This window comes from Rhinopithecus roxellana, chromosome 12 (genome assembly GCF_007565055.1).
Source record: "Rhinopithecus roxellana isolate Shanxi Qingling chromosome 12, ASM756505v1, whole genome shotgun sequence".
NCBI lineage: Eukaryota > Metazoa > Chordata > Mammalia > Primates > Cercopithecidae > Rhinopithecus > Rhinopithecus roxellana.
The window spans coordinates 54,973,949-54,993,766 of record NC_044560.1 but is presented as its reverse complement, the minus strand read 5'-3'; the positions used below and the strand labels follow the sequence as shown (position 1 = coordinate 54,993,766).

The following is a 19,818-nucleotide window of genomic DNA, read 5'->3' as shown; positions in this document are numbered from 1 at the left end:
CAGTGACACAATCATGGCTCACTGAAACCACCATCTTCTGGGCTCAAGCAAACCTACCACCTCAGCCTCCCAAGCAGCTGAGACTACAGGCATGTACCACTCTGCCTGGTTTTGTTATTTGTAATTCTTTTTTGTAGATATGGGGTCTAGCTATGTTGCTCAGGCTGGTCTGGAACTTCTCAGCTTAAGCCATCCTCCTACCTTGGCCTCCCAAAGTGCTGGGATTATAGGTGTGGGCCACCATGCCTGGACTAATGATGATTCTCTAATTTTATCATATCTTGCACATTAATGAGCAGGAATTCTTCTGCAAAGCACTTTCTCTCATCTACTAGGGTTATCTAGTAACTCTCAAATACAGTCTGTACATGATAGATGCCCAATTCCTTCTTTTTAAATACAAATATTCAAATGAGTAATTCTGCCCTAGTTACATCCCATGTAGTCCAATGAGGGTTTTGTTTTGGTCTTTTATTTTTTCTCTTCTATCAATATGAATTCACTTTTAAATACATTCAATATGGTTGTAGTCAACTGTAAATTTTTTTTTCCTGCTCAAATTGCCCTTTTTTTTTTTTTTTTTTTTTGCTAATAAGAGTACTTTCATGGTGGCTTCTGTATCCTCTTGACATTACCCATTAGTCTCTACTTTCTGGCACAACAAAATGTCCCAGGCTCATCTTGTCTATATCTTGTCACACATCTGGAATTGGCCATTCCTCCAAAGAGTCTTGGTTCCAATTAATGGAAAAGGTATTTAGAGATCACAATCTGGGTACTTTATATGCTCACTGATATTTGGATGTCACTGCTTCTAGATCTTTTCATGGACTTAAGAAATAGTATTCTTAAAAAAGAGAAAGAGGGCCAGGTGTGGTGGTTCATGCCTATAAACCCAAAGCTTTGGGAGGCTGAGGTGGGCAGATTGCTTGAGCCCAGGAGTTTGAGACAAGCATTTACTCCAGCTTGGGTGACCCTGTCTCAAAAACAACAAGTAAGATTATGTATTTCCTAACCCTTCTCTGAGGTTAGTAAAGTAAAAGTAAAGGCTGGGTGCGATGGCTCATGCCTATAATCCCAGCACTTTGGGAGGCCAAGGTAGGCAGATCGCTTGAGCTCAGGAGTTTGAGACCATCCTGGTCAACATGGTGAAACCCCTTCTCTACAAAAAAAAAAATTAGCGAGGCATGGTGTTATGCACCTGTAGTCCCAGCTACTTGGGAAGCTGAGGTGGGAGGATGACTTGAGTCCAGGGGATAGAGAGGTTGCAATGAGCCAAGATTGAGCCACTGCACTATAGCCTGGGGGACAGCTATACCCTACCACAAAAAAAAAAAAATGTTTTTTAATTAAAAGAAAAAGTAAAATCACTTGTTTTACAGGGCCCACCTCAGGTTCCATGACCTCAATGAAACCTGTCCATAAGTACTTTCTCTTTTCTGACCTCTTACATTGTTTACTGTCTATATTGCTCACTTAGTTCTTTGCATCAATCAATCAATTAAAAAATTAATGCACTACAATCTGAAGAGCACCAGAGTGGATGCTGTGGGGATGCAATGTATTACCCATTAAATTTTCACGTGCAGTCACTTCCTCGATTAAGCTATATACTGAAGCCAAAGCTTCCTCATTTCCTCCATGGTGGCCAGTACTGCTGACTGATAAAAACAAAATTCCTTTATCCCAAATATTGAAAAGAATGTAAATAAAAACTGAAACAAATGGACACAAATCCTTTTAATAAAGTATATCAGTGACAACTTCCTGTTTAAATAAATATATTGTTAAAAAATCATGCAAGAGCATTTTGTTATAATTATGAGGAAAGGTTTGAGACTACTGTTCCCTCTGCAGAAACGCTATGCACAGATGCAAAATGGTCAAAGGCTGATACAATAATGAATCTCAAGTAAGTAGCGGAGCCATCACGTGCCTGTATGGGAAAAAAAATCAATATAAATGCTTTTAGCAGTGCTAGTTAACTATTAACAAGCAGTTAGCAGAAGAAACAGCTTAATGCAAGAGTAATATCCTAAATACATAACAATATATAAGGCCAGCTACATATAATAGTTGTGGTACGTATCAGCTAAATACAAGCCTTGATTTGATGAAAAATAGCAACTGGAGCTAAAAACTGCAACTCTCATTTTTGTAGGCACAGGGTCTTGCTGTGTTGCCCAGGCTGGTCTTGAACTAGCCTCAAAACTAGCCTCCCAAAGTGCTGGGATTGCAGGTGTGAGCTACCATGCCCTGTTTCTAATTTTTTAAAAGTGTCGGCTGGGCGTGGTGGCTTACGCCTGTAATCCTAGCACTTTGGGAGTCTGGGGCGGACAGATCACCTGAGGTTGGGAGTTCGAGACCAGCCTGACCAACATGGAAAAACCCCGTCTCTACTAAAAATACAAAATTAGCTAGGCGTGGTGGCACGTGCCTGTAATCCCAGCTACTCGGGAGGCTAAGGCAGAAGAATCGCTTGAACCCGGGAGGCGGAGATTGCAGTGAGCAGAGATTGCACCATTGCACTCCAGCATGGGCAACAAGAGCAAAACTCCGTCTCAAAAAAAAAAAAAAAAAAAAAAAAACAGTGTCTTTCTGAAGTATTTTTCATAATAAAGAAGTTTCCGGCCGGGCGCGGTGGCTCAAGCCTGTAATCCCAGCACTTTGGGAGGCCAAGACGGGCGGATCACAAGGTCAGCAGATCGAGACCATCCTGGCTAACATAGTGAAACCCCGTCTCTACTAAAAAAAATACAAAAAACTAGCCGGGTGAGGTGGCGGGCGCCTGTAGTCCCAGCTACTCTGGAGGCTGAGGCAGGAGAATGGCGTAAACCCGGGAGGCGGAGCTTGCAGTGAGCTGAGATTCGGCCACTGCACTCCAGCCTGGGCGACAGAGCGAGACTCCGTCTCAAAAAAAAAAAATAAAAATAAAAATAAAAAAAGAAGTTTCCTTTGGTTAATGTTGCCTCAGAATATACTACCCTGAAGCATGACTACATTTTTATATTTACATAATTTCTCTGGAAAGCAATTAGCCAATATATTTTAAAAGCTCTAAGTATGTTTATAACCTTGCACCCAGTAATTCTATTCCTTGAAATTTAATCTTAGAAAGTAAGAAAAAAGGTGGCGGTCACAGTAGCAGGAATATGCATAGATGTCCCCTGTGTATACAGAGGGGACAAACTGTGTAATGACAGAGGGAAGAAAAAGAAAATTAGTTTAAATGTATGCCAATTGGCAAACATTATTTTAAAATTGTACTTATGAAGCCTGTGATATAATACTAAGTTTAAAACATGATACAAACTTGTCCACACATTATTATTCTAACTGTACAGCAAATGGCCAACAACTAGAAGAAAATAAATACAGTAAAAGTTTTTGTGACAGGGTAATAAAATTATGGGTGATTTCCAGCCTCCCATTCCCCCTGCTATTTTTCAAATTTTCTATAATGCTGTGACCCACAGTGGAGTCCTGAAACAATATACAAAAGGTAGCAGGGACTTACTAATCATAACCCACTAGGTAAAGACAGAAAAAAACAGGAAGATAAAATTCAGCAAGATTAATTATTTTTCAGGACCTCATTGGCCTCCCCAGTACTTGGGTGAATTTTGGTGGGAGAGAAAGGAACAAAAGGGATTCAAAAACTTTCTACAGAATTTTTTGAAACACTGATTTAATAGCAGCTTCTGGCAAATTGTGAAGACGTAAACTTAATGCATAAGGTACGATTTTAACCCTCATTTAGGGAAACTTTAATTAAACAAAGCATGACCACCTAATAGATACGCAGTTGTTTTACTTTTTTGTGTTAGTCTAAAACCGGGGCCTGACCAACTACCAGGAACAGAGGAACTCCTGATGAGGCAGCAGCTTCCTCATCAACAGGCATTCATTTCACTTGACAAGCAAAGCCCAGTGGAATGTTGTCGAAAAATACTGGTTCTCTTTCCACCTCACCTCTCTTTGGCTTATTTGTTGCTGATCCTATGCTCTAGTTCCCCTTATCTGAATCTCCCTTGTCCTTTCATGCTTAAATTAATATTCAATTTTGGCATCTCGACCTTTTTTGATTCCTATTCTAAAATGCCTACAGAATCAAATGAAAAAAAGCAAACCAAATAAATACTTCAAAGTAAATGAATGAGAAAAATAAAACAAAAAATAAATGAATTGTTTTATCTTGCTGTCACTCTCTATGAAAGAGCCTAATTTATGAATGTACATTTAGCTTATATTATTATTGAGAATAACTTTCTCTACTGGTTGATTTAGATACAGAACCTGTAATATCATGAGGATATTTATTATATATGACTACGGAGATATGTTTAAAGTCTAAATACATTGCGCAGGTTAATTTTTAATTCTATGAAGTATATTCACTTACCACAATTTCTTCATTTTGAAGCTGCCCCTCTGTGTGTACCAAATCTAAAACACAAATGTAACAGAAGAAATGAGTTAAGGGTCAAAATACATGAGAATAGCTACTGAAATTTATGTTCAGCAAAATATGATATCTGGTAAATTATAAGACCAGGTTTGAAGGACTCATGGTTTGCATGTTGAAATTTGATTTAAAAATAGAGGTATATGATATACAAGGCAAAAAAGATAATCTATGAGCTATAAAATATTCTAGTGAGTATAAGCAAAAGGAAATGGGAATGTCAATTATATTAATAGTAAAAGAATATAAGGAACTGATAAAATGTGAAAATTTATTTTTAAAACATTTATTTTAAAAAATCCCCTTTTCAAGAAAAAAAAGTGAACATTTGAGGATCCAGCTACTAACAGAAAGGAGCCACTTTGCCATACCCAAAGGTAACAACCAGAGCTGAGTTTCTCAGTGAGACTTTCACTATGATGCGTAATTGTGTGGCCCATGAAGTAATCTTTTCTGGTATCCAAGTTTTAAAACTGTTTCTTTATCTAATTTTAGAGCAGATTAATTTATTTGATCATGAGTTAATCATATCAAACATTCTTTTGGAAACATGAAAGATTTAATTGCTATAATGATAGCTAATGACAGTATTCAAAATTAACTTCATATAAAATAATGTATACAATGTAAAAGCCCCATAGTATTAAAAGAAGTGTTTCTGTTTCCTAACCCTTTTCTGAAATAATGAAAATCAGTATCTGCTTTACCCCTTCTTTCTCCTTTAGTCCTGCTTCCTAAAAGTAAACATTCTCAACTATTTAAGCTGTTTTTCCTGAAATTATAATATGCTTTTATTCCTTTTTGATAAATTTTTTACTGACTTTATAGTATAGTAGGTGAAATTTTAGCTTTTTAAAGCCGAAATCCCTCTTTTTCCTCCTTCAACTTCTCCCTCTTTCCCTCCTCTCAAATTTGAAATCCTACTTGATGGTTACATTACTTTGTCTATCTAAAGGTTATTTACTCCTGAAATAAGTAATAAATTATAATGATATTTTCTTTCTTGTACAACTCTATCACCAGAAATTAATAATAAACTTTTTCATTTGGTTAGTTTTTTTATTCATGAAAAATTGAAAAACATCAGCTGGGCACGGTGGCTCACGCCTGTAATCTCAGCACTTTGGGAGGCCGAGGTGGGCAGATCACGAGGTCAGGAGATCGAGACCATCCTGGCTAACATGGTGAAACCCCATCTCTACTAAAAAAAATACAAAAAATTAGCCGGGCATGGTGGTGGGCATCTGTAGTCCCAGCTACTCAGGAGGCTGAGGCAGGAGAGTGTCGTGAACCCGGGAGGTGGAGCTTGCAGTGAGCCAAGATCGTGCCACTGCACTCCAGCCTGGGCGACAGAGTGAGACTCCATCTCAAAAAAAAAAAAAAAGAAAAGAAAAGAAAAAGAAAAGAAAAATATCAAACATACTTATGAGAGAACATAAAAAAACTCCCACATATACCTATAAGCTAGATTTTATAATTACTAACACTTCATCATAGTGGATTTATCAATTTTTTTTTCACTAAAGTATTTTAGGTCAGGTGTGGTGGCTCACTCCTGTAATACCAGCACTAAGGGAGGCTGAGGTGGGTAGATCATTTGAGGTCAGGAGTTTGAGACCAGTCTGGCCAACATAGTGAAAACTCTGTCTCTACCAAAAATACAAAAATTAGCCAGGCATTGTGGTGCATGCCTGTAATTCCAGCTACTCAGCAAGCTGAGTCTTGAACCTGGGAGGCAGAAGTTGCAGTGAGCCAAGATTGTGCCACTGCACTCCAGCCTCAAAAAAAAAAAAAAAAAAATTAAAGCAAGTGCAAGACATTATTTGACATTTTACCTCTAAATACTTTTTTGTTCTTTTGAGACAGGCTCTCGCTCTGTCACCAAGATTTAAGTGTAATGGCATGATCTCTGCTCACTGCAACCTTCACCTCCCAGGCTCAAGTGATCCTCCTTCCTCAGCCTCCCAAGTAGCTGGGACTACAGGTGTATGCCACCACACCTAGCAAATATGTATATATATTTTTTGTAGAAACAAGATTTCTCCATGTTGCCCAGGGTAGTTTCTTGAATTCCTGAGATCACGCAATCCACCCATCCTCAGCCTCCCAAAATTCTGGGATTATGGGCGTGAGCCTAGCTTCCCCTAAATACTTAATTATCCATTTCTAAATAGTAATTTTTTATATAACCATAATGCCACCATCATAACAACATTAAAAATAGTGTTTTAATATAATATGAAACCCAATTCCTATTCAAATTTTCCCAATTGTCCCTGTCTTTTCATAATTGGTTTATTAAAATCAGAATTAAGTACCTTTAACCTTGAAGTGCTTTCTCTCCCCCACACACATTTTTTAATGTCTCTGACTTACTGAAGACACCAGGTCAGTTGTCCCATACAGTGTCCCACATTCTAGATTTTTTTTTTTTTAGAGATGGGTCTTGCTCTGTCACCAAGGCTGAAGTGCAGTGGCATGATCACAGCTCATTGCAGTCTCAACCTGCTGGGCTCAAGTGATCCTTCCATCTCAGCTTCCCAAGTAGCTACAATTACAGCCACATGTCACCATCCCTAGCTAATTTTTAAATTTTTTTGTAGAGACAACATCTTGCCATGTTTCCCAGGCCAGTCTTGAACTCCTGGGCTCACGCAATCCTCCTCCCTCAGCCTCCCAAAGTATTGGGATTACAGGCGTGAGCCACTGTGCCCATGCCCCACATTCTAGATTTTATCATCTTGCCTATTCGTAGTTTCACTTAATTTGTTCCTCTATCCTCTATATTTCTTATAGACTGGAAATTAGAGCTAAAAGCTTGATTATATTCATGGTCTGAGGTCTTCATTAATGTCTTGTGATCTTTGTCTTTTGTTACTTCTGGATTATTTGAAAACTGTGCATCATTTGAAAACTGTGTGCATGAGCCACATTTGTTGATTACTGGACTTAAATAGGGTGACCAGAAATGAGCTGGCCTTTATCAGTATCCATAGGTCTTTTTTCTAGGGCCATTTAGTTTCTCCAAAGATGAATGTTCCAGTCTTCCAGCTGAGGGTATATTCTTGGCTGCTGACATTAATACCAGAACACAGGAAGGAGGCTGGTGTTACCACTATTCAATATGTAGGCTTCCACTAGTATCCAATTTTCAACTCCATGTCTCACTCACTCCCTACTATATATCTGGTCTCCTGAGCCTCAACATTCTATATTTGCAGTTGTCTCTTGAGGGTGGTGGTGGAGGTCTGTGGGAGAAAGGAGTGGTCACCTAGCTTTGTAGGATGGAAGAAGGTACCTAGAGTCTGATTACTCTGTATATAGATGTTCAACTAATCATCCTTATTTTCTGACCCAGGTCTCATTCATACTTCCCATGGCACCTGTTGCCTTTGAGCTCTAGGCCTTTCTGGGGTTCTGTGTGACAAAGTGGCTTGCTTCTTATTGATATGCTCCTTGGCAAGACCTTAGGTTATAACCTAGTTCATTCAGCTAAAGAAGTTACTACTCTTCCATCTGCTTTCTCTTTATCATAATATACACTGATTTCTCACATTTGCTTTAGTTTGCTGGTTGTTTAATCTTTGTCCTTGTAGGTTTATGCCTGTTTTTATTCCTTTACTATTATTTTCATGATATTTTGAGAGGGAAAAGAGATAGATATATGAAGGCAAGATGCCATGTTTAATTAAGTAGAGGCTATCAATTCTGCTGGTGATATTTAAATAGTACCATTAATCAGGAGGAAAGGAAAGAAGATGAGAAACTAATATTTATTGTCTATTATATGCCAGACACTAGTTCACCAAAACCTTAAATGATAGATATCATCGCCATTTTCCTAATAAGGATTTTGAAACTGAGAAAAATTAAGTCACATGTTAATAGTTATATAACCAGTAAATGAAGAAGCAGCTTTGTATTCAAACCTGGGTCTTTCTAGGTCCTAAACGTGTCACAAGGATCACTGAAGTCATCTTTTTTCACCACAGTGCAGCTAGATGAGAAATGTAGAGTCAAAGGAATATTATCTACTCCTTCATGCTCAGAACAATGCTGGTGAAACACATACCTTTTTCAATCCATTGCTCAAAATCAACTGGCTCTTTAGACGTGCTCTTTTCAATCTTCAAGGTCTGTACTGACATTGTCAACAAACAAAGTAAGTAAAGTGTTAATCTGGCTCTATGTTTTTGACCCGATATTTCTTTTTCCGTCTGCCTGAGATTGTCATGCACAGTGGAACTACACAAACACTGGGATCAGAAACATCATGGAAGTTACTCTGTATTTTTCCAAAAAACCCTATGGTAAAATATAGTCTTGTGTAACTAATCTTCCAAATGTTTGCAACCATACAACACAGAGCAAGTAGAGCTTTTTTGAATTTGGCATTATTCCAATTTTTTTGTGTGTACTGGCAATAATAATACTATTGGTGGTTTTCGTCATAAACATTTATGGAGAGCCTATGATGAGTCAAACATATTTATCCGTTCACTTTTGACTACAATCTTATGAGAAAGGTATTTTAACCCACTTTACTGGTGAGAAAGGTTTAGAGGAGCCAAGCAAGGTGTTCAATGATATACAGCTGATATACAGTTTGAAATGGCATTCAAACCCAGAGCCTCCACAATTCATGAGAGAAGAGACTTATCAGGAATACAGTCATCTTCCTTCTAAACTGGTTTTTCTCCACTGTTCTCAGTCCAGTCTCTAACACTCCAGATCCATTGCTCCTGTTCTTTGTCCTGTTCTGTGCCATGAGGGGCTAACCTCTGTGGACTGTATCACATGGATTCATTTACCACTGCCTTCTGACTGGATTTGTCCAGTGGGAGACACCACGGGGAGATTGGGGTGGGGAAGGGATATCAGCCAATTTTATCTCCACTCCCTTCCTGCTTCAGTGTGACATCTTTGACAGTTTCTCCTGCCTACAGCTCCTGTTCGGCCCTTTTACACAGGCTCCAGCTCTCATAGATCTCTGATAACACTATTTCCTTCCGTTGTGCCAGGGCTGGTCACAGCTTCCTGCTATAGCTAGTTTCTGAGGGCCTCATCATTCCTTGCCTTGTTTCTTCCCTTAACCCAGGCCATAATTTTGCAAGCAGCCCCATCAATAGAGCCTCTTCATTTGAACCATCTGGGATGTATTCTGTTTCCTGCCATGATTTTGTCTGATACATTTTATCCTTAAATAAATAGGATTAGAATGATGTCCCAAGGGAGATTATCCCCCTAAATTCCTGAGAAAATGCCACTAGTAATAGAAGAATCACAACTATCCAACATAAATAATCAGGGTTATCAGATTTTCAACAAGAATTTGACAAAGAACTCCAGGACAAATGAATCTAGAATAAAGATGTCATGGAACTTAGTGTTCTGGCAAGCTGGCGTCTTATATTCCTAATAGGGCCTTTTGCCAGACTTTTACATAGTAAATTGCATGGAAATTATTATGTGCTTTGGAAGGTTTCAAATTTGCAGTTTCAGAGAGGCCAATTGAGCTCAAGGCAGTTAACCCATAATCCCCATCCTTTCACCCCAGCAATAAAACTGGATTCCATGCTATAAAGAAAAACTAGTGTTTCGCCAAAAGTTTATATACATGCCTTCTGCCTATGGAAAAAATGAAAGGATAATGAAAATCAACACATGAGCCTTACCTGGAGCACCGAAAAAAAAAGAAGAAAAAATTAAGGTAAGATTTGCTTACCAAAGTAACTTTGGATTACAAGCCTTTCAATCCTTACATGTTTGTGGAAACAAATAATGAATTCCTGGGGAAACATTCCTGTGGTGGTCCAAAACGTTTCTGGATTCCTATTGTTAATTTTAAAGAAAAAATAAGAATAGCCAAATATAAACGGTTAATCATAAAATTTTACTGAATACCTGTTTTTTTTAAATTAAATGACTACTAGATTCTTACATCTCCTTTCCATTAATTCTGCCTCTAATCTCTCTCCAACTTTAATAATTCTTCTTTACTACTACCAGGTATTCTTTTCTAAAACACAGAAACGGAATTGATGTCACTCCTATCTAAATGCCTCAGTGGTCCCTTATTGCCTATAATTCTAAACTCCTTTGTATGGCATTTAAGACTGTACAATATGGTTCCATCATTAAGTTATATTCTCTTCCATCACTGTGGTCACACTGGGCCACTTAAAATTCTGCAAATATGTTATGCAGGCTCTTGCTTCTGTACCTTAGCTCATTCATGAGGTTTTGTTTTTTGTTTTTTGTGTTTTTTTACCTGAAAAACCCTTCTTCCCCTTGCATAAGTTAATTCACTTTCTGGTCCCATTTATCTAACACCACTAAATCAGAATCGCTTCCTCCCTCTTTTGCACTTATCTCATACTCAGCCTCCATCTCTACATTGGCACTTAATCTCCTGTGTTTCTATGGCTCCCACTAGATGCTGAGCTCTGAGTCCAGCTTCTTTCTCTTACTCATCTTTATAACCCTACAACTGCTACAATGGCTCACCCATAGTAGATACATGCTAAATGTTTGTTCAAACAAAAATTAAAACATGCACTGAATTTTAAGTCATATATAGTCAAAATAGTATATATGGTTTTGACTATAGAAATAATCATTTCTATTTTAACTATATAAGCTTTTTATTTTTTGGGAAGTAAAATTTACCTACAGTGAAATTTACCTTAAGTGCATAACTTAGTGAGTTTTGATAAATGTATATGCTTATGTAACCAATACTCCAATGAAGATATAGAACATTTCCATGACCCAGAATCTCCCTTATCTTTCCTTCTAGACAATCCCTACCTCCCTTAGGCAACCACTGCTCTGATTTCTATCACCACCAACTATGCCACAATGTTTTCATTTGTGATTTTGTTTGATATTTTTGTTGGATATTTTAATTGCTTGCAGCTTTTTACTATTAGGAACAAAGCTGCTGTAAGTATTCTTGTACAAGTGCTTGTGAACATGTTTTCATTTCTCTGGGTAATTACTAACAGTGGAATTGCTAGGACATAGGGTAAAAGTATATTTAATTTTATAAGAAACTGTCAGCTTGCCAAAGTGGTTGTACTATTTTGCACTCCATTTTCTTTCTTGTCATGTCATGTCTTTGTCAGGCTTTGCTATCTGGATAATGTTCTCATAAAACAATTTGGGAAATGTTTCCTTCTCTGTTTTTGAGAAAGTATGTGGAAGACTGGTATTTCTTCTCTAAACATTTGATTTAATTTAATTTCTATCATAGATATGAGGCTGTTCAGAATTTCCAATTGATCTTGTGTCATTTTTATAAGTTGAGCTTTACAAGAAATCTGTCCATTTCATCTAAGTTGTCAAATGTATTAGCTTAAATTTGTTCTTTATATATGATTCCTTTAGAATCTGTAGTGATATTACTTTCATTCCTGGTTCTAACAAATTACATTTTCTCTATTTCTTGGCTAATCTTGTTAGAGGTTTATAACTTTTATTAATCCTTTCAAATGATCAACTTTAGGCTTTATTATTTTTTCTAATAATTGTCTATTTTACTGATTTCTGCTCTTACCTTTACTATTTATTTTCTTCTACTTACTTTGGGTTTAATTTGCTCATTTTTTTTCTAGCTTACTAAGGTGAAAATTTAGATTATTGGTTTTACAATTTTTTCCTTTTTAACATAAGTATATATGCTATTACTTTCCCTTGAGACACTGCTTTAGCTGCATGCTGCAAATTTGGTATATTTTCAACATCATTCTGTTAGAAGTATTTTCTAAGGCCAGGCATGGTGGCTCACTCCTGTAATCCCAGCACTCTGGGAGGCTAAGGAGGGTGGATCACCTGAGGTCAGCAGTTCAAGACCAGCCCGGCCAATATGGGGAAACCCCGTCTCTACTAAAAACACAAAAATTAGCCAGGTGTCTGGGACACGCCGGTAGTCCCAGCTACTTGGGAGGCTGAGGCCAGGAAGTGGAAGTTGCCATGAGCCGAGACTGCACCACTGCTACTCCAGCCTGGACTGACGGAGACTCCATCTCAAAAAAATAATAATAATAAAATACAATAAAATAAAATTCTAAGATCCCTTATGATTTCTTTTTTGACCCATGGGTTATTTAGAAGTGTAGTGGTTACTAAGTTTTGGGGGGGTTTTCTGAATATCTTTTTGTTGTTTATTTCTAATTTAATTACACCGTGATCAGGGAACATACTAAGATTTTAATCTTGAAATATATTGAGACTTATTTTATGTTTCAGCACATTTCAGTGAATGTTCAATATGTTGGGTTTTAGGTTTTTTAAGAGACTGAGTCTCGCTCTGTCACCCAGACTGCAGTGCAGTGGCACGATCTTGGCTCACTGCAGCACTGACCTCCTGGGCTCAAGCCATCCTCCTGCCTCAGCTCCAAAAGGAACAGTAACTACAGGTATGCGCCACCATGCCTGGCTAATTTTTGTGTTTTCTTGTAGAGACGGGGTTTTTTTTATGTTGTCCAGGCTGGTCTCAAACTCCTGAGCTCAGGCAATCTGCCTGCCTTTGGCCTCCTAAAGTGCTGGGATTACAGGTGTGAGCCACCACACGCAACTCATCAATACGTTCTTGTTCCATGTTGTTGATTATAGTATTCTATAACCATCAACAAAGTCGAGGTTATGATATTATTCAGATCATCTATGTCTTTATTGATTTTCTGCCAAATTGTTCTATCATTACTGAGAAAAGGGTACTAAAATCTCTAACTATAATTGTGAATTTGTCTAGTTCTCCCTTTCATCTGTCAGATTTTGCTCTATGTATTTTAAAGAACTATTATTAGGTCCATATACACTTAGGATTATCCTCTCTTTCTAATGAATGGACCCTCTAACATTATAAAATGTCCCCTTTGTCTCTGGTAATACTCCTTGTCTTATATTCTACTTTGTCTGATATGAATATAGCTACAGCGACTTTCTTATGTAAACTGTTTGTAGGATGCATCTTCTTTCATCCTTTTATTTTCAACCTATTTCTATCTTTATATTTAAAGTGCATATCTTTTAGACAATATATATTTGGGTCTTGGCTTTTTATCCAGTCTGACAATCTCTGATATTTAATTGGAGTGTTTAGCCCCATTGACATTTAGTGTAACTAGTGATATGGCTGAGTATAAATCTACCATCTTGCTATTCATTTTCATCCTTCCCATCTATTCTTGTTCTGTTTCTCCTTTCCTGTTTCTGAGTGAATAAATTTTTTACATTCCATTTAATTCATCTATCTTTTTTAGCTATACCTCTTTTATTAGAAATTTTTACAATAGCTCCTCTCTAGGTTACAACATAAAATCCTCATGATAGTCAATTTACACTGAACATCACTTTTGTGCCATTGTTGTCATATATTTTATATATATAATATACCCCATAATACAATTTTTTTCATTAAGTGGTCAGTTATCTTTCAAAAAAATTAAAAGGAAAAAAAGGCAGTCTTTTATAGTTACCCAAATATTTACCATTTCCAGTACACTTAATTTCTTCTTATAGGTTTGATTTTCCACCTAGTATTACACCTCTTCAAACTGCAGAATTTCCTTTAGCATTCCTTGTGATGCAGGTCTACTTGTGAAGAAAAATGCCTTTATCCTATCTTCATTTTTGGAATAGTTTAGCTAGACACAGAATTCTGGGTTGACAAGGTTTTTAAATATTTGCTTGTTTCTCCCTTTCCCAGTATTTAAAAGATATTGCTCCATTGTTGTCTGGCTTCCACTGTTTGTGATGTAAAGTCAGCTGTCATTAGTGCTATTGTTCCTCTGTATATAATAGTTTTTATTTCCTTCTAGCTATTTAAATTTTTTTTTCTTTTCTTTTCAGCAGTTTGACTAAGATACAACCTCTGTATTTATCTAGCTTGGGACTTGCTGAGTTTTTTAGATCCATAATTTGTTATTTTAAAATAAAATTGGGGAAAATTCAGCTCAAAAGTAGAAACAACCCAGGTGTCCATCAACTGATGAATGCATAAATAAAATGTGCTATATCCATACAATGAAATCTTGACAATAAAGAAGAATGAAGTACTGATATGTGCTACAACATAGATCAACCCTGAAAACACGTAAGTGAAAGAAACCAGGCCAGGTGTGGTAGCTCATGCCTGTAATCCAAGCACTTTGGGAGGCCGAGGCAGGTAGGTTGCTTGAGGTCAGGAGTTCAAGACCAGCATAGCCAACATGGTAAAACCCTGTTTCTACTAAAAATAAAGAAATGAGCCAGGTGTAGTGGTGCACACCTGTAGTCACAGCTACTCGGGAGTCTGGGGCATGAGAATCACTTGAACTCAGAAGGCAGAGGTTGCAGTGAGCTGAGATTGCACCACTGCACTCCAGCTTGGATGAAAGGGCAAGACTGTCTCAAAAAAACAAAAAACAAAAGAAAGAAACCACTCATGGCCGGGGGTGGTGGCGCACGCCTGTAATCCCAGCACTTTGGGAGGCAGAGACAGGCAGATCACGAGGTCAGGAGATCAAGATCATCCTGCCCAACATGGTGAAACCCCGTCTAGACTAAAAACACAAAAATTAGTCAGATGTGGTGGTGCCTGCCTTAATCCCAGCTACTCAGGAGGCTGAGGCAGGAGAATCGCTTGCACCCAGGAGGCGGAGACTGCAGTGAGCTGAGGTTGCACCACTGCACTCCAACACCATCTCAAAAAAAAAAGAAACCAAGAAACCAGTCACAAAAGACCACATGTGTATGGTTCTGTTTACATGAAATATCTCAATAGATAAAATCTACAGAAACAAAGTAGATTAATGCTTGCCTAGGGCTAGTATGGATGGGAAAATACAGAGTGACTGATAACAAGTGTGAGGTTTCTTGTGTGGAGTTTCTTTTTGGGATGATGAAAGTGTTCTAAAATTGGTTGTGGAGATGGCTGTGTAACTGTGAATAGGCTGAAAGCCACTGAATTGTACATTCTAAATGGGCAAATTGTATGGTATGTGAATAATATGTCAATAAAGTTGTTACCAAAAAAAAAAAAAAAGGCCAGAACTACTTTTTTTTTTAAGAGACAGGGTTTTGCTCTGTCACTCAGGCTAGAATACAGTGGCACAATCACAGCTAATTGTAGCCTCAAACTTCTGGGCTCAAGTGATCCTCCTGCCTTGGCTTCCCAAAGTGCTGGGATTATAGGTATGAATCATCGTGTCCAGCCAAGGTCAGCTCTCCTAACTCAAAATTCTGGGTTTTTATAAAATGCTTAATATTTTACAGTCTCTTTTCATATTTATATTATTTTAAATTTTACTTATTGAAATTAATTAAATTAATTTTAATTGCCCCATGTTTTTCTTTGGATGCTTTCAATGAACATAACCAATAGAATAACATAAAATATCATGTAGAGATACACTTGAATTTTAAAATGACATCTAACTAGGCTGGGCACGGTGGCTCATGCCTATAATCCCAGCACTTTGGGAGGTCGAGGCGGGCCGATCACGAGGTCAGGAGTTTTAAACCAGCCTGGCCAACATGGTGAAACCCTGTCTCTACTAAAAATACAAAAGATTAGCTGGGCGTGGTGGCGTGCACCTGTAATCCCAACTACTCGGAAGGCTGAGGCAGAAGAATTGCTTGGACCTGGGAGGCGGAGGGTGCACTAAGCCGAGATCGTGCCACTGCACTCCAGCCTAGGCAACAGAACAAGATTCCATCTCAAAAAACAAAAAACAAAAAAACAAAAATTAGTCAGACACGGTGGTGCATGCCTGTAGTCCCAGCTACTCGGGAAGCTGAGGCAGGAGAATCGCTTGAACCCAGGAAGCAGAGGTTGCAGTGACCCGAGATCGTGCCACTGCACTCCAGCCTGGGTGACAGAGTGAGACCCTGTCTCAAAAAAAAAAAAAAAAAAGACATCTAACTAAATCTTGTAATTATGTATAAGGAAGTCATCAAAGTGGTAGTTTTCTTTTAAATATGACTTTATAGCTAACACCTGTTTTACATGGATTATCTCATGTGATTTTTTTCTCAATTCTGAGGTCAGCAGAAAAGGTGGTATTATCCCCATTTTTCAGATCAGTAACTGAGGCTCAAAGAGTAATATATACTCTTTGACTAAGATAACACATAGTTCACTTACCCAGGAATTTTTTCTAAATACAGTATTCTTCTACACTACACCAAAAGAACTGATTCTCTCTCTTCTTTTTTACTTGGCTTTTTTTTTTTCCTAGTGTAGAACCTCTTTTCCCCTTTTTCACTGACACATTAAACACAAAGGGCAGAGGAAAAGTAGAAGTATAATCATTTTCTTTTTTTAGTGATGCGGTCTTGCTACGTTGCCCAGGCTAGTCTCAAGCTCCTGACCTCAAGCTATCCTCCTGCCTCAGCCACTATGCCTAGCTATTTATTTAACTCTTATTTCTGAAGGAATGGAGAGTTTGGAGCAGGGCCATAAAACAATATTCCATTATCCTGTAGGGACACATTTATAGCACTGTTTTCTCCAAATAATTCTATGGTTACTCTATTTAGATAAAGCAACTGTGAACAGAAAATAACTTTCTGTTTTTCTTTGAGACAGAGTCTCGCTCTGCCACCCAGGCTGGAGTGCAGTGACACGATCTCAGCTCACTGAACCTCCACCTCCTGGGTTCAAGCAATTCTGGTGCCTCAGCCTCCTGAGTAGCTGGGACTATAGGCGCACGCCACCACACCTGGCTAATTTTTTGGTATTTTTAGTAGAGACAGAGTTTTACCAAGTTGGCTAGGCTGGTCTTGAACTTCTGACCTCAACTGATCTGCCTGCCTCAGCCTCCTGAAGTGCTGGGATTACAGACATGAGCCACCGCGCCTGGCCAGAAATTAACTTTTAGTGTCTACAATATACAGTCTAATTATATTTTCTGGAACTGCGTATGCATTAAAAGTCCCCTATGTACTCTGTTCAGTTATCAGGACAGTAACTACATTATTCCATATGTTTTCCTGTACTAAGAGTTTTTGTCTAATCTAAAAAATATTATGTCCTTATTTATCAAAATGGACAGAGCCTAAAATATTAACTGCAATATATGACAGCTAACCCTAACATTCTATAAACACATAAAACAGACTCGCTTGGGAGAAAGATCACCAAAGTATTGCAAGGTAAATTGATCTTGCCTTGGAAAACTAATCCACCTCCAATCAGAATCAAGGAGTGTTTCTGGAAAGTCCTCTATTTCGGGCAAACAACTTAAGGCAAATCTCCACAGTTCTGTGTATTCTTAAAGCAGTTCCCATATTAACTTTTCTACTCCAAGTCAGAGTAGGATAGTAACTATTACCTGAATTTCAGGAAGTAAACAACTAAGAAGAAGAAAGAAGAGACACAGGCAAAAAGCAGATATTAAATTTTTGATTCAAATTAAGTTTGAGTTAACCCAGTGTAGCACAAAGATCCCTGAAGTACACGTTAGAAGACATGAGTGTTAGCTGATTCTGCCTCTTGCTTATCTGTGTAATTTTGAGCAAGTCATTTTTATTTTGAGGAAGTCATCTGATCATTCTTTTCTTCATCTTTACGACGGAGTTGAAAATACTTTTTTGTGCTTCTTATTCCCCAAGATTACTGTAAGGGTCAACCGACAAAGTATCTATGAAATTATAAAGCCCTATGCAAATGTAGAGTAATATATGCATATATATGTGTTTATATGTATGTGTGTATGTGTAGACGTTGATTATTTTCCAATATTAGTCAAGTTTGACTCATAGAAATAGGCTCTGACTTCTAGGAATTCACAGTTGAGAGAGGAAACAAACATTAAAAATAAACAATACAATAAAGGAAAAAGTAAGGTAACAGAGGTATATACCAACTGTTATTGGACCCCAGCAAAGAGATAAACGAATCTGAGGGGAAAAGTCAGTTGTCATAAAGATTACAACTAGGCTTCAAGGAAGAGGCTGAGTTGCTAGAATTTCATCCAGATACATGGGCTTCAAGATACATAAAGTATCATGAAACCTCTGTTACAACTGGTTCCGCCTTCAATAATTAAAAGTAGTACTTAACCTCCTTAGACCTCTCTTACTACAAGTCTGAAATAAAGGGTTTTGGCAAAATAAACCCACAAGTCCTTCCAGGCCTAAAATTAGATGGTTCTATGAGTCAAACTCTGGTCATTGTACATATACCAAGAAAGAGGGTTCAAGAAAGTAATAAGCCAGAACTATTAAAAAAGGAGTTCTCCACCAGGCACGGTGGCTCACGCCTGTAATCCCAACATTTTGGGAGGCCAAGGTGGGCAAATCACCTGAGGTCGGGAGTTCAAGACCAGCCTGACCAACATGGAGAAACCCCATCTCTACTAAAAATACAAAATTAGCCAGGCGTGGTGGTGCATGCCTGTAATCCCAGCTACTCGGGAGGCTGAGGCAGGAGAATCACTTGAACTCAGGAGGCGGAGGTTTTGGTGAGCCGAGATTGTGCTATCGCACTCCAGCCTGGGCAACAAGAGCAAAACTCCGTCTTAAAATAAAAAGGAGTTCTCAGGTGGGCTCAATAGCTCACACCTGTAATCCCAGCACTTTGGGAGGCTGAGGTGGGTGGATCACAAGGTCAGGAGTTTGAGACCAGCTTGGCCAATATAATGAAACCCCGTCTCTAGTAAAAAATACAAAAATTAGCCAAGTGTGGTGGCGTACTCCTGTAGTCCCAGCTACTCAAGAGGCTGAGGCAGGAGAATCACTTGAACCCGGGAGATGGAGGTTGCAGTGAGCCAAGATGGCGCCACTGGACTCTGGCCTGGGTGACAGAGTAAGACTCTGTCTTAAAAAAAAGAAAAAAGGAGTTCTCCCATTAACTGCTTTTTCTTGGAATCAGAAGTCTAAGAACAATATTTAGAAAAATATCTACCTAGAAAAAGCTGTAGCACAATGAAGAGTAGAAATTGGAAGGATATCAAAAAGGGGAGAGGCAAAACAATACATGATAACAGGGAATGAAGCATTCAGTTCTGCAAAGATATCACTTAGACCAGTAAGGAAATACGTAGTATATAGGAAGTTATAATATTTACATTCTTATTCCAAGAAAAACTTGGAGTAAAACCAAAACCAGACCTTAAAATTTACACTTCCATAAAATGAAGTTGTTTGAGTTTTTGCCTTGGTAAACCACTTCTAAAAAAACCTATTTGTATGAAGAGTTCAGTTTAGGCATTATAAAGAAAAGGATCAAAAACCTAAATATACACAACTGAATTAGTTTCAGAAATGGTATCAAAAGTGGATATCAGATAATTCACCAAACATTTATTAAACTATGTTTAATAGGGCAAGTTGTTATAAAACACAGTCCAAGTACTCAAGGGATT

General features: G+C 38.0%; 1 protein-coding gene across 5 annotated transcripts in view; it reads right to left on the bottom strand.

The window, feature by feature from the left end:
- Nucleotides 1-1,727: 1,727 nt before the first annotated feature.
- Nucleotides 1,728-19,818, bottom strand: part of HSPB11 (heat shock protein family B (small) member 11) — a 23,944-nt gene continuing 5,853 nt past the window's right edge. For all 5 annotated transcript variants that reach the window (XM_030912790.1, XM_030912793.1, XM_010372371.2 and 2 more), the window contains exons 3-6: nucleotides 10,191-10,297; nucleotides 8,538-8,606; nucleotides 4,403-4,446; nucleotides 1,728-1,936 (exon numbers count right to left, since the gene is read on the bottom strand). In XM_030912790.1, coding sequence (XP_030768650.1) covers nucleotides 1,820-1,936; nucleotides 4,403-4,446; nucleotides 8,538-8,606; nucleotides 10,191-10,297 — 337 coding nt within the window. In that variant the 3' untranslated portion in view covers nucleotides 1,728-1,819. The remainder of the gene's footprint in view (nucleotides 1,937-4,402; nucleotides 4,447-8,537; nucleotides 8,607-10,190; nucleotides 10,298-19,818) is intronic.